The sequence below is a fragment of the Oncorhynchus masou genome, chromosome 1 (assembly GCF_036934945.1).
Source record: "Oncorhynchus masou masou isolate Uvic2021 chromosome 1, UVic_Omas_1.1, whole genome shotgun sequence".
Classification (NCBI taxonomy): domain Eukaryota; kingdom Metazoa; phylum Chordata; class Actinopteri; order Salmoniformes; family Salmonidae; genus Oncorhynchus; species Oncorhynchus masou.
The window spans coordinates 9,685,888-9,700,888 of NC_088212.1; the positions used below are offsets into that span (position 1 = coordinate 9,685,888).

At 44.1% G+C, this 15,001-nt stretch overlaps 1 protein-coding gene across 1 annotated transcript in view; it reads right to left on the reverse strand.

The window, feature by feature from the left end:
* The window catches only part of aacs (acetoacetyl-CoA synthetase), a 49,224-nt gene that overhangs the window by 27,956 nt on the left and 6,267 nt on the right, over positions 1-15,001 (reverse strand). The window contains exons 5-10 of the mRNA XM_064935904.1: positions 10,674-10,771; positions 8,520-8,634; positions 8,353-8,434; positions 7,908-8,058; positions 1,731-1,811; positions 1,015-1,139 (exon numbers count right to left, since the gene is read on the reverse strand). Of these exons, the coding sequence (XP_064791976.1) occupies positions 1,015-1,139; positions 1,731-1,811; positions 7,908-8,058; positions 8,353-8,434; positions 8,520-8,634; positions 10,674-10,771 (652 nt within the window). The remainder of the gene's footprint in view (positions 1-1,014; positions 1,140-1,730; positions 1,812-7,907; positions 8,059-8,352; positions 8,435-8,519; positions 8,635-10,673; positions 10,772-15,001) is intronic.

A 15,001-nucleotide genomic window follows, 5' to 3' on the forward strand; every position in this document is an offset into this window, starting at 1 on the left:
GGTTTTTTTTTTTGATTTCCCCCCTTTGAGGGAGAACAGCGGTGGGAACACAATGAGAAAACAAGGGGCCGCTTCATCCCAGCCAAGACACAGGATTAGGTGTGTACACACACACACACACACACACACACGTGTTCTGAGGGGAGACTCAACAGACTACTACTACATATACCTAGACCAGGAATGATTCCCAAGGATGAATCAATAAAACCCTAAATAATCTTGCCTGCAGCCTAGTGGAATCCAAGTTGTTTTCATCCCACTCTCACATCGTTTAAATAAATGTCACCCACCACACCTCCCATTTGGTTTACAGGCTTGTCAGTCTCCACGGTAACTGCCAGCTAACAGCCCACCTTCCCTCTTCGCTCCAGGGTGAAGTTTGTCCTAGATTGCAGAGCATGGTCAGTTGAATAATTTCCCTACTAAATGGTTAAAGTTAGGATTCGGGAAGGGGAAGCTCAACCTAGAGGGCACTGGTGCAGACACTCTGGGGACCTGAGTGGGCTGCTACATGCAGTAAGTTGGTGCTTACCAACGTAACCCCCCCCCCCCCTCCTATGGGCCTTTTCAGCATGACCACACCCAATTTATCTAATCAACTAAATCATGAATCAGGTGAGCTTGTGGCAGAATAGAACTAACAGAACAGATATTTGTACATCATTTAAATCTTGTTGAATGTCAGGCAGGCCCTGAGGACTGGGTTGGGAAACACTGGTCTAGGTAATGCCATCCTTAAAACTGTCAGAACGGCTACTGGATTTGGTTCAGGGGCGAAGTGTTGAGATGTTTGACATAACGCGAATGGCAAGGCCCTGCTAATATGTGGATTTTTCATCGTCTCTGCCCTATGGGCCAGATGAACCCGTTTCCACAATGTGAGATGCCACAAATGCCAGGTGCAGACATCCCCGTGAAAAAAAACAGCACATCAGAAGAATTGTTCGCTCGTATCCCCTATTTTCCCAACAGACGTATGTAGTTAGGGAAGTTGGTAAAGATTAGACTCACCCCAATTGGTCCACAAGGTCCCAGAGGACGTTGGGTGTGGGCATGAGAGGTGAGCCGTCGTACAGAACCACAGAGGCCCCTACGGCCAGCGACGTCACCAACCAGTTCCACATCATCCAGCCCGTCTGATGGAAACAAGAGGGGAAGGGACCGTCAGGAAACACCCAGGCTTCCCTCTGCATCCCACCCTCATAGGCCCATGGTAGGAATGCAAAGAGAGCATATTTATGGTGTGTGTGTGTGACGTACGTGATTGTGTCTATTCTGTTAAAAAAAAAAAGTATTGCTACCCTTCTATGTGTAAGGAATGAATTCCACTGCGATTTCTCTGGTACCTCTGTCAGTACGTGACTGTCAATTACATTGCGGCGAGGTTGCACTTTTCATCAGTCTTGACCTTTCCCCAAAGGTTTTCAACCACTTGACGAATAGGATTCTAACTTTAGCATCCTGTGTGTTTCTGGTCTTTGAAGAAATAAATAATAGTGTTTAAAAAAAAAAAATGTGTCTGATTGGTTAGTTACTTGTCAACCTGTATTCGGACTGGCAGAACAGGTTGCGAATGCCTCTTTTTTTTTGTGTGTGTGTGTGTGGGGGGGGGTGGGGGGTCATTGGGACGTTGTGTTGACGACTTGATCAGGTTATAATGAGATGTTTTGTCAACTTGTGGTTTCAGCGACGACAGGAAGACGTTTTTATCTGACAAGATGACTCACCGTGGTGTAGTAGATGACGACATCACTGCTGGTCACGTTGCCATGGAGAACGTGCTCTTTTAGATGCTGGATAAGCGTACCCTATGGGAGAGGAGAGAGACAGAGTTAACATGACGAGCGACAGAGAGATATACCCCCCCCCCCCTTCTGGTTATCTTGACCTCTGGCTCCCTCGAGTTATTTGTTTGTCTTAGTTATTTTAATCAAACAGTGACGTCCTGATTGCTCTGGAGCAGCTTTTCATCAAGGATCTCTCTGTACTTTGCTTCGTTCATCTTACCCTCGATCCTGGTCACCCAGTCCCTTAGGCAGAAAACATCCCCACAGCATGATGCTTCACTGTAGGGATGTGCCTCGGCGCAATCCTGTCTCGGAGCTCTACGGAAAATTCCTTTGACCTCATGGTTGTGTGCCTTTCCAAATCATGTCCAATCAATTAAATTTAACACAGGTGGATTGAAATCAAGCTAAATAAACATCTGATCAATGTAAACAGGATGCAACTGAGCTCAATTTCAATTTTCAAAGCAAAGGGTCAGAATAGTTAAGTCAAACATTTCTAAAAACCTGTTTTCGCTTTGTCATTATGGGGTATTGGATGTATATTGACGAGGACTTTAAAAAATATAAATATTTTAGAATAAGGCTGTAACGTAACAAAAATGTTGAAAAAGGGGTCTGAATATTTTAGGAATGCACTGTATGGAAAAATACACATTTGAAAGTTGTACTTTCAACCAACTGGTCAGACGACTGTCGGTTGACTAATATATAGATTTTTTTTAGGGACAGCCCTAAGCTAAATAACAAACTAAAGAAGCTTGCCAGCTACCTAACCCTGTTGCCCCAAGCTAACGTTATAAGCAGCTGGCTAGTGTAACAGTATAATTTTAGACCGTCCCCTCGCCCATACCCGGGCGCGAACCAGGGACCCTCTGCACACAACAACAGTCACCCACGAAGCATCGTTACCCATCACTCCACAAAAGCCGCGGCCCTTGCAGAGCAAGGGTGACTACTACATCAAGGTCTCAGAGCAAGTGACGTCACCGATTGAAACGCTATTTAGCGCGAACCGCTAACTAAGCTAGCCGTTTCACATCCGTTACTCTAGCTTCATCTGACTAGTGTGGCTGGACCGGAACAGGTCCGTCCATCAACCAAATACGCACAAGATTTTAGATGACATGTACAGTTGAAGTCAGAAGTTCACATATACTTAGGTTGGAGTCATTAAAACTCATTTTTCAACCACTCCACAAATTTCTTGTTCACAAACTATAGTTTTAGCAAGTCGGTTAGGACATCTACTTTGTGCATGACACAAGTCATTTTTCCAATAATTGTTTACAGACAGATTATTACACTTAGAATTCACTGCATCACAATTCCAGTGGGTCAGAAGTTTACATATACTAAGTTGAATGTGCCTTTAAACAGCTTGGAAACGTCCAGAAAATTACATCATGGCTTTAGACGCTTCTGATAGGCTAACTGACATAATTCGAGTCAATTGGAGGTGTACCTGTGGATTTATTTCAAGGCCTACCTTCCAACTGAGTGCCTCTTTGCTTGACATCATGGGAAAATCAAAAGAAATCAGCCAACACCACAGAAGAAAAAAATCAAAATAAATTGTAGACCTCCAGTCTGGTTCATCCTTGGGAGCAATTTCCAAACGCCTGAAGGTACCACATTCATCTGTACAAACAATAGTACGCAAGTATAAACACCATGGGACCACGCAGCTGTCATACCGCTCAGGAAGGAGACACGTTGTCTCCTGGAGATGAACGTACTTTGGTGCGAAAAGTGCAAATCAATCCCAGAATAACAGCAAAGGACCTTGAGAAGATGCTGGAGGAAACAGGTACAAAAGTATCAAAATCCACAGTAAACGAGTCCTATTTCGACATAACCTGAAAGGCTGCTCAGCAAGGAAGAAACCACTGCTCCAAAACTGACATAACAAAGCCAGACTACATTTTGCAACTGCACATGGGGACAATGATTGTACTTTTTGGGGAATTGTCCTCTGGTTTGATGAAAAAAAAAAGAACTGTCTGGCCATAATGACCGTCGTTATGTTTGGAGGAAAAGGGGGAGGCTTGCAAGCCAAAGAACACCATCCCAACTGTTGAGTATTTTGCTATGCCAGATTAAGTGATATGACATGCTATTCTATAAAATAATTTCTCCGTAATTAATATTACCCGATTGAGCCAATCATGTAAATGTAATTAACTAGAGAGTCGGGGGACCCCGAAATAATATTTATAGAGCTCTTATCTTCCGAATAAACTCTTAAAGACCTAGTAATATTTTATATCAATAGCAGTCGATATTCATCGTCATCTTAATTCAGTCTCAACTAAGAATTTACAACTTTCAGATATCTGCACGAACCCTGGCTAACAAGTTGAATCAGCAATACTAAATTGGGTTTAATTATTTATTTGCTAAATACCTAACTAAATTACAAATTACGTCATAAAGGAAAACGTCCCTAGTGGGCGGAACAGATATGACAGCTTGTTACACAAAACAAAAGGGGCTGGGTTTGAATGAAAGAGCGGGAAGACTGAGTAACAAAGGAAGAAACTGTGCTATCGTAAATACAGCATCTTATGCATTCTAAATTACCGCCCATTTGGAAAAGGAAAATGCAATAAATATTTACTCTGAGCTGCGCTTCAGTAGGTTGGTGGTAGATGGTTTGGCAATACGGCCTTCCGAGTACTTTGTCCTTTGAAGAAAGTCTCTGGTGGTCAATTGGATACGTTGTAGTAACGTTGTTGTGTGATAGATGGGATACTCGTCTGTTCCTTCCTAACCCTCATTTGCAGCTGCTGTTGCTAACTCAACGGCTGGGAGGTAACACTTCTGTAGTGAATAAGAGTTCAAAGTTCATACCATTCGCAACCAAAGCTCACGGTGATGTTGGCTTCGTTCTGTAGTTATCATCTGAACCATTCTGACATTGGACCGTCAACCTCTGAGGTTTATTGTCGTCAAGGCTTTATATAGGAAGGGAGAGGAGGGCGCGTTTGAAATTTTTTATAACCCATGTCTCTTCACAGGGGCGGGCCACTGATTGAGCAGAGCCCTAACCTTATGAAAACCCAAATCTCTCATTTGGAAGTTAAAATTACATTTCATCTCTTCAATATTTTTTTCCCCCAAACATTTCAATTGAACAACAATTCTATGTGAACCCGATAACTACAATGTGCAGACTTTCCACTGTAGAGTTTGTCATCTTATCATTGATGAGAATATCTCAGATGACAACCGAACTGACATCATATTCATTAAGTACCACCGCATATGTTCAATTGGTCGGATTACCAGAATATTGTTAATTTCCCCCCACCTTCTGATGTTCCTAGAATCTCTATGTTAACCAAGGGGTTTGCAAATGTAACCTTAGTAGGGTAGAAAGGACAAAGGGGGGGGAGAGGTATTTACGACTGTCATAAACCTACCCCCAGACCAACGTCATGACACAACTGAAGCAAGGGGGTGGCAGCAACATGTTGTGGGGTGCTTTGCTGCAGGAGGGACTGGTGCATTTCACAAAATAGATTGGGATGTTGCTTCAAAATACCCACATCCCAAGACATCAGGCAGGAAGTTAAAGCTTGATTGCAAAAGGGTCTTCCAAATGGACAATGACCCCAAGCATACTTCCAAAGTTATGGCAAAATGGCTTAAGGACAACAAAGTCAAGGTACTGGAGTGGCCATAACAAAGCCCTGACCTAAATTCTATTGAACGTTTGCTCGCGCACACTTTTTCAGTTCTGCCCACAAGGAGGCTTACAAACCTGACTCAGTTACACCAGCTCTGTCAGGAGGAATGGCCAAAATTCACCCAACTTATTGTGGGAAGCTTGTGGAAGGCTACCCAAAACATTTGACCCAAGTTAAACAATTTAAAGGCAATGCTACCAAATACTAATTGAAAGTATGTAAACTTCTGACCCACTGGGAATGCGATGAAATAAATAAAAGCTGAAATAAATCATTCTCTCTACTATTATTCTGACATTTCATATTCTTAAAGTAAAGTGGTGATCCTAACTGACCTAAAACAGGGAATCTTTACTTGGATTAAATGTCAGGAATTGTGAAAAACTGAGATTAAATGCATTTGGCTAAGGTGTATGTAAACTTCCGACTTCAACTGTAGCCAACTATAGCTACTGAACAGATGTAATTTTGCTGCGTTTTGGGGGGAGAACATTGTTTGCGTCCACAAGCTAGCGAGCTGCGTTTTCTGACCAGCACTGTCCCAGAACTTGGGGACGTGTGTGCGGCTGAGGCCAAAACATTACCAGCTTCATACCGCATGTACTCGTTGAATTGCTGTGACATACTTATTACACTTTAACTCGTGTTTTGTATGGAAACATTTTTTTTGATTGGTCAACAAGCTTATTTGACATGTATCTTTGACACGCGAAGACCCAAACGGCGTTCCATAGCTCAGAGACATATCCTGGTGACCCAGTTACCAGAGGTTACCCTGTCCCCCGAATGCGACACTGCACTAACCCCTGGTCCAGTAGAAGTGCTGATCTTGAATGAGGTGTCTCTTGTCTATATCATCTGGTTCATTATGATCTAAAAGGCTGAACTGATCCTACAGTAGATCAGCTCACGACAGGCCCTGGACTGAGAGGCACCTCTTTCCAAAATCTACACGAGCTAAACTGCTAGTTCACTTTTCCACTACATAAACGTACCACGTGCGTCCAACCAAGATGGCCTGAGTGTCTCAACATGTTGATTGTCCTTTCCTGAACATCCCAATATCTTTGACAAACACTTTGAAGCCTTTCCTTAAAACAAAGATCGTTGGCATTGTTTAAACAGCGTTTAGTCAAATTATGGAAATTTAGATTTTTTTTGAATGATATTTTTCAGTGTGTGTAGCCTAAATGCCCCAGTCTGGGAAAATAGACTAGCTAATAACTTGTCAGTGCAGCCCTCAACGTTCCTACATTGTCCTTACGCTAGCCTGAGGAAGAAAAAATAAAAAAGTTGACATCCCTGACACAACGGGACCCCTCTGTCTCTCCTAAGTGTGCATTGGCAGAAGGACTTTTGGCGTTTAAGTGACTGTGTGAGTGCCAGGGCCGTTGGAGCCGGAGGGGGGGGTAAGTAATTACGAGATGAGGAGAGCGGGATGAGAAGTATATGCGGAGAGCGTGCTCCGATGCCTGATTTGTGAGAGAGATGCCATGCCTCTTCTCTTGTTTCCATAGCGGGCGATGTTTGGATTTGACAGCATTCCTAACAAAGCCTAACAAGGTGCCTCTAGTGCCAGTTTAATTGCCTGTGCTGGCGGGCACCACCAGAGTCGAATGCCGCATAACTATCTAATTATCCAGAGAAGGGGTGGAGAGGGAAAGAGAGCGAGAGAGAACGAAGAGGAAATTGTACAATGCAAGGAAAGAGGACGCAGAGGGAGACCGAGAAAAGCTAAAAGTGGTTTCGAAACCCTCAAACACACACGGATGTCTGAACTAACAAGTGAACTTAGTGGGGGGGGGGGGGGTAGGAAATGTCAATTGTTTTGCCCCTTGAAGGCTAAATGATTGTGAATTAGACATACAGTACACTCCAGTGTTTTTAAACAGCTCACCATAACTAAAAACACCATCCACATTCATCTGCTCGAGCCTTATTTCATCCATTTAAAATAGTGTTGTCTACAGTTTATTTCCCTGTGTACAGAACTTATCCCTAATAAACATAGATCACACTTATGCTCAGATTAATACACCTCTATAAAAACAGGCCTTTATGTGACAAACGGGGAAAAAAATAAAAAATGGGAAAGGTTTGTCTGATGGACAGTTGCTGCCATCTGGTGGAAGAAACCGGGGCAGTGTTGTGGCCTATATGGAATTTGTAGCAAGGATGTTGTTTGAATGTTGTTTTAATTTAGAAATAATAACCATTTTAAAAAGTCACACGGTGATGCACCCAACAATGCAGGATAGTTGCTTTGGTTTGGCATTTCGTCTGGAATGTTATTTATTTTCGGAATCCTACTTTGTGTTCCAATGTCTGCTGGAGTTCAGTGTGTTGTGGGGGACAGAACTGTGTACAGATGAGGTCTGACCCAGCAGCCATATGCGTGGGTTTCAGAGAGACAGCTGTATCTTACCCCTGCCGAGTGCACCATACACTTGGGGGATCCGGTGGTCCCAGAGGAGTACATGATAAACAGGGGGTGAGAGAAGGGCAGCTGCTCAAACTCCAGCTGAGGGGCCTGGTCCCCCTCCTTCCCTGTGGCCAAAAAGTCATCCAGATACACACTGGGAGGGAGAGAGGGAGGGAAAGAGGGGAAAAGAAGAGATGAAGACATGGTAAAAGAGTAAAACAGGAAGAGGGGGTTGAAAAGAGACAACTCAGATAAATGTTTAGCCCAAGTAAGAGACACTGCAAGAGTAATAGTTTTTTATATTGCAGGAAATTAACATACCAAATACTACACATTAGGTAAAAGATAAAACACATAGTCCCAAACTGCACCTTATGTCCTATATTAGAGCACTACGTTTGACCAGCACCCATAAAAGGGTCAACCTGACTCAGTCAGAAATACACACCTATTAGGGATCCTGGAAAGATCAGTGTCTTGTTTGCTTCGTACGTAGGGAATGACAACCACCTTCTGGAGATCGGGCAGTCCTATGAACAGACCGTGGTAGTGACATTATACACCCCAATACTAACTAACCACACACACACAAAGGACCCACAAACAAGGCATTACCTTTGGCCACACTGTGTAGTTTCTCCATGTGGTCGTGCTGTTTGCCGTTGTACACCACCGCTGCAACTGAGAAGATGAGTTTTGGCTGGATCTGAGAGAACCTGTCCAACACACCCTGAGAGACAGAGACATACAGCACAGATACATTTTTGTGAAAAACTATTCATACAGTTAAAACATAAATTGAAAAAAGAACCCCAGAGGATAACATTGATTTTCTACTAAGTTTCTAATGTGGACTTGACAGTCACACAGTTTAATGTGGTCCTCGGTATGGACATTAGTCAAAGGGTTTCTAATGTGCACGGAGCATACATACAGTACCAACTGGGCCGTGGATACATGAGGAAATAAGTCAATAATAGGTTTTCAACTTACTGTTGACAGAATACACAAGGTGCATCAGTATTTCCCCACTTGGTGTCACAAAGAAAAGTCACCCCAATTTGACCATGTTAGTAAAAAAAAAATAATAATAATAAATAAAATATATATAAGAGGCCCTTCACAAAATGGTCACCAGTGCTTTGTGGAGGCATTTAGGAAATGGTTGAAGGGAATGCTGGGAGATTTGGCGTCACCTTTGACCTTTTTAAACATGTTGGCTGGAGTTTTACTGTGCTCTATTTCCAGGGAAGGAGAGTTGTGACAGGTCGAGTGGGACTCTGGCAAATAGTATTTTTACTATTAGTAAAATATATATATATATATTTTTTTAAGTAGACTAATTTGACCAATCTACTTTTAAAAAAAGTATATATTTTCTTTTAAAGTAGATTGGTCAAATTAGTCTAGCCAGCTATCATGGAAAAATTCAAAAACCAGGCACGGGGTGCCCCCTGACCTCCAGGGTGCCCCCACAGATTTTGTTAGTCACTCTCACTCAGCTTATGCCATGTTAATATATTATCTACGGCAAAATGTGCAGAAATATTAGCTGTAGAAAAGAGTTCTGTAATGAAAATGCTTAAAAAAAAAAAAAAAAACTTCCTGCTAACAGATCCCTGTGAACTTATTCAATTAGTTTTTAATCCTGGTGCAGAGTTAATGGGTAGCGGCTAATCGTATAGCTAATTTTTATTTGACCTTTATTTAACTAGGCAAGTCAGTTAAGAACAAATTCTTATTTTCAATGACGGCCTAGGAACAGTGGGTTAACTGCCTGTTCAGGGGCAGAACGGCAGACTTGTACCTGGTCAGCTCAGGGATTTGAACTTGCAACCAAAACGAAGCTACAGCAACCAATGTGATAATGACTGGGGCCATTTCTACTGTTCTCCACAAAGCATTAAGAGTTGTTATATATATTTTTTTTGGGGGGGGGGAAAGTAAAAAGTAAACTTAAAACTATTTTGAAATAATATTTAAAAATGTTCTCCTCAGAGAAGGCCAACTAGACATTCTCTGCTCCTGTGTGGGATATTGTTCTCCCTGTTTGCAAACTAGTAATTTGTTATTGATATTATCAACAAGTGCTCTTCCTTGTTCACCTGGAAATTCCTATTTCACACAGTCAGCTAGGGAACTGTGATCCAAATAATCCGAAACGACAGTGAAACACTACAAATAGACAAGACTTTCTCTTTAGTATTACATACAAGCCATATCTAACGTGCATTTTGACAATGCGCTACAATGCTTGGTGTTGAAATACTCTCTTCTCGCCACATGGGGGCAGTAGAATATCATACAGAGAGTCCCAAAAGTACTGTATATCCAACTAGGGGCCATAACAGAGCTAACTAACAACCCCCCCCCAGGAGCCATTAGCAAGACAAACAAAGTACTAATCCTAAATTAGAGGAAACCCTCACCTGCCCATTAACCATGACTGCTGACCTTGACCCTCTTATACCCACTCCCTCACTTCCCCGTGGCCAAAAGTGGTGGACTGGACGGGGGGAATAGGGGGCGGGGAAATAGGGGGGGGGACTGGACGGGGGGGGTGGGGGACTGGACTGGGGGGGGGGGAGAAATAGGGCGTCGTGGGGGACTGGACGGGGGGGGGGGGAGAAATAGGGCGTCGTGGGGGACTGGACTGGACGGGGGGGGGGAATAGGGCGTCGTGGGGGACTGGACCGGGCGAAATAGGGCGTAGTGGGGGACTGGACTGGGGGATAGGGTGTTATAAGATGCAGTCGAGGTCATCCTTACATTGACTCCAAAGTCCACAGATGTGGACGACCAGATGGCCCCGATGCTGGCTGCAGCCAACATGGCCTCCACCGCATGGATCCCATTGGGTAGATAGCCTGAGAGAGCGACAGAGAGAGGGGAGAAAGGAGAGAGGAAAAAGAGATGGTTTATTGTGGAGGGCATTCAAATGATCAATGTTACGATAACTCATGAATCCTTTCTCCGGCGGGAACGCCAATGCCCTTGTTACTCACCAGGACACAAATCTAATTTCATAGGGAGGAGAGAAACCAGCAGCATATGGAACTGGATAAAAGGACAGGCCGTGGTACAGAGAGCAGGATAAAGGACAGGCCGTGGTACAGAGAGCAGGATAAAGGACAGGCCGTGGTACAGAGAGCAGGATAAAGGACAGGCCGTGGTACAGAGAGCAGGATGAAGGACAGGCCGTGGTACAGAGAGCAGGATAAAGGACAGGCCGTGGTACAGAGAGCAGGATGAAGGACAGGCCGTGGTACAGAGAGCAGGATAAAGGACAGGCCGTGGAACAGAGAGCAGGATGAAGGACTGGCCGTGGTACAGAGAGCAGGATAAAGGACAGGCCGTGGTACAGAGAGCAGGATAAAGGACAGGCCGTGGTACAGAGAGCAGGATAAAGGACAGGCCGTGGTACAGAGAGCAGGATAAAGGACAGGCCGTGGTACAGAGAGCAGGATAAAGGACAGGCCGTGGTACAGAGAGCAGGATGAAAGACTGGCCGAGGAACAGAGAGCAGGATGAAAAATGTGTGCTCAAACAGCCCCACAAGAAACACCTGCCAAACACCAAAACAAACCTAAAATAAAATGTTGTCTGGGAAGCATAAGCTAACTTTTAGGTGGCAAAACAAGTATGCCAGCAATGTCAAGCATCGGCCTGCAACCATAAACCTGTCACAAATCACACTTTCGCTGGCTATTGTGTGTTCTGCACTTGTCTGTTTTTTTTTTTTTTTTTTTTAAATTTATTACTAGGACTGATTTAGCCGATAGCTGCTTTATTGAAAAACAAAAATGGACTTAAATGAACTGTGCCGTGTAGTTTTACCTATCGCCTTACAGTAAGAGTGTCTGATAAATCAGGTAACCGCTATGAGCGTGTGTGTTCATCCAGGTAGGTAGGTCAGTGTGGCAAACAGGCTGACCTGATATGCTGGTGATCAGGTAATCCCCTAACTGGTTTAGAGGCACACAGAGGGGGTAGGGAGAAAGGACACAATCCAAGATTTAAAAAAAAAAATAAAAAAATGTAGAAGCCTTCATGACTGTCTGTAGAGTTGAGACACACACACACACCTTGCAGTTACTCGGTGGAAAACCTTCAACAGCAAGAGCCACACCTATAGGCTGTCAGACTCTCTCAATCCTGTTCCTGGGACGCCAACAACTCGTTGTTTTGGTCCTCGTACTACCCACATTAATCAACTCATCACCAACCCTTTGATTATTTGAAATAAGGTGTGAAAAAAGAAAACTGTGCAACCCTTTGGGTTCCCAGGACCCACTGGGCCAATTAATGTAGCCTACAACACTGAACAGTCCCCAGGACCAGGACCCACTGGGCCAATTAATGTAGCCTACAACACTGGACTCCATTAAGACTAGCTGCCGCCACAGGCAATGGCTTATGGTGATCCTAAAAGAAAATACAGTATGTAACCTACAACACAATTATATCGTGTAACCTACTTCCTCCACAAACTGGATGGAACTTGTGTGGTAGAGAGACACTGACTATGATAAAGCTGGGAGTGTACAACCATGTGAATGAGCCTCGGGTAATAAGGAAGTGCTAAGAGGATACAGTATTAGTCTGAACAATGAGGAAGGCCTGGGAGATAGTCAAGCGGAGATTGGTTGGTCTTCAACAGAAAGGCATGTTGTAGGTATTGCTTGGTTGGGGCATCGATCATACGGTTTAGTTAGACACTAATACTTTGACCAGGCCTCTAACTAAACTCAGCAACAACAAAAACAATCATTTTTCCAGGATCCCGTCTTTCAAAGATATCTGTGAAGTTATTTGGATTTTTACAAGTTCTTCGTTGTAAAGGGTTTAAACACTGTTGCTTGTTCAATGAACCATAAACAACTAATGGACATGCACCTGTGGAACAGTCGTTAAGACACTAACAGACGGAAGACAATTAAGGTCGCAGTTATGAAAACTTAGGACAACTAAAGAGGTCTGTCTACTGACTCTGAAAAACACCAAAAGAAAGATGCCCAGGGTCCATGCTAATCTGCGTGAACATGCCTTAGGCATGCTGCATGAGGACTGCAGATATGGCCAGGGCAATACATTGCAATGTCTGTACTGTGAGACGCCCAAGACAGCGCTACAGGGAGACAGGAAGGACAGCTGATCGTCCTCGCAGTGGCAGACCACGTGTAACACCTGCACAGGATTGGTACATCTGAACATCACACCTGTGGGACAGGTACAGGATGGCAACAACAACTGCCCGAGTTACACCAGGAACGCACAATCCCTCCATGAGTGCTCAGACTGTCTGCAATAGGCTGAGAGGCTGGACTGAGGGCTTGTAGGCCTGTTGTAAGGCAGGTCCTCACCAGACATCACCGGCAACAACGTCACCCATGGGCACAAACCCACCATCGCTGGACCAGACAGGACTGGCAAAGTGCTCTTCACTGACGAGTCACGGTTTTGTCTCACCAGTAGTGATGGTTGGATTTGCGTTAATCGTCGAAGGAATGAGCGTTACAGCGAGGCTTGTACTCTGGAGCGGGATCGATTTGGAGGTGGAGGGTCCGTCATGGTCTGTGTGTCACAGCATCAGACTGAGCTTGTCGTCATTGCAGGCAATCTCAAAGCTGTGCGTTACAGAGAAGACATCCTCCTCCCTCATGTGGTACCCTTCCTGCAGGCTCATCCTGACATGACAATGCCACCAGCCATACTGCTCGTTCTGTGCATGATTTCCTGCAAGACCGTAATGTCAGTGTTCTGCCTTGGCCAGCGAAGAACCCAGATCTCAATCCCATTGAGCACATCTGGGACCTGTAGGATCGGAGGGTGAGGGCTAGGGCCATTCCCCCAAGAAATGTCCAGGAAATTGCAGGCGCATCGGTGGAAGAGTGGAGTAACATCTCACAGCAAGAACTGGAAAATCTGGTGCAGTCCATGAGGAGGAGATCAAAAGTAACTGTCAGTATCTTGTGTATTATTTTGACCCCCCCCCCCCCCCCCCTCTTTGTTCAGGGACACATAGTTCCATTTCTGTTAGTAACCCGTCTGTGGAACTTGTCCAGTTTATGTATCAGTTGGTCAATCTTGTTATGTCCATACAAATATCTACACATGTTCAATTTGCTGAAAATAAAACGCAGTTGACAGTGAGAGGACGTTTCTTTTCTTTTTTTGCTGAGTTGACATGTCCATTTTCCAAAAGCTTCTGAGAGAAACACATTTAACTGGAACTTACTCAGCAACACATGTTTTCATGTTTCTCTTGCCAAATGAATTGATCTGCAGTTTACATGTGATATTAATAGACGGACATAATAGACGGTCAAGCAGCACACCACAGAACTAGAATGACATTTCTATGTAACACACACACACAAAGGTTAAATGAAGGAGAGAACAGTGAGAACCAGCACTCTGCAGCTGAAGGGTTAATTTCTAGAAGGATAGATGGAGGTGTGTTTTGACTGCAGCCATAAACCTTGACTGGTTTCATCTGCTGAGTGGTTATATTTCTCTCCCCCCACACTGAAAAGGAAGTCCACACTTTATCAAACAGAGTGGGACAAGGACACGTAGCACACACACCTAGCATTACAGTACACACACACAGCGATACACCTAGCATTACAGTACACACACACACAGCGATACACCTAGCATTACAGTACACACACCTAATATTACAGTACACACACAGATACACCTAGTGTTACAGCACACACACACACCTCGTATTACAGAACGCACACACACCTCGTATTACAGAACGCACACACACCTAGCATTACAGAACGCACACACACCTAGCATTACAGTACACACACAGATACACCTAGTGTTACAGCACACACACACACACCTCGTATTACAGAACGCACACACACACCTCGTATTACAGAACGCACACACCTCGTATTACAGAACGCACACACCTCGTATTACAGAACGCACACACCTTGTATTACAGAACGCACACACCTTGTATTACAGAACGCACACACCTTGTATTACAGAACGCACACACATCACCAATTAGGGTTTCTTACACTGTGCAGATACAGTACACCTACAGGTTGAGTAATGTTATGATATTC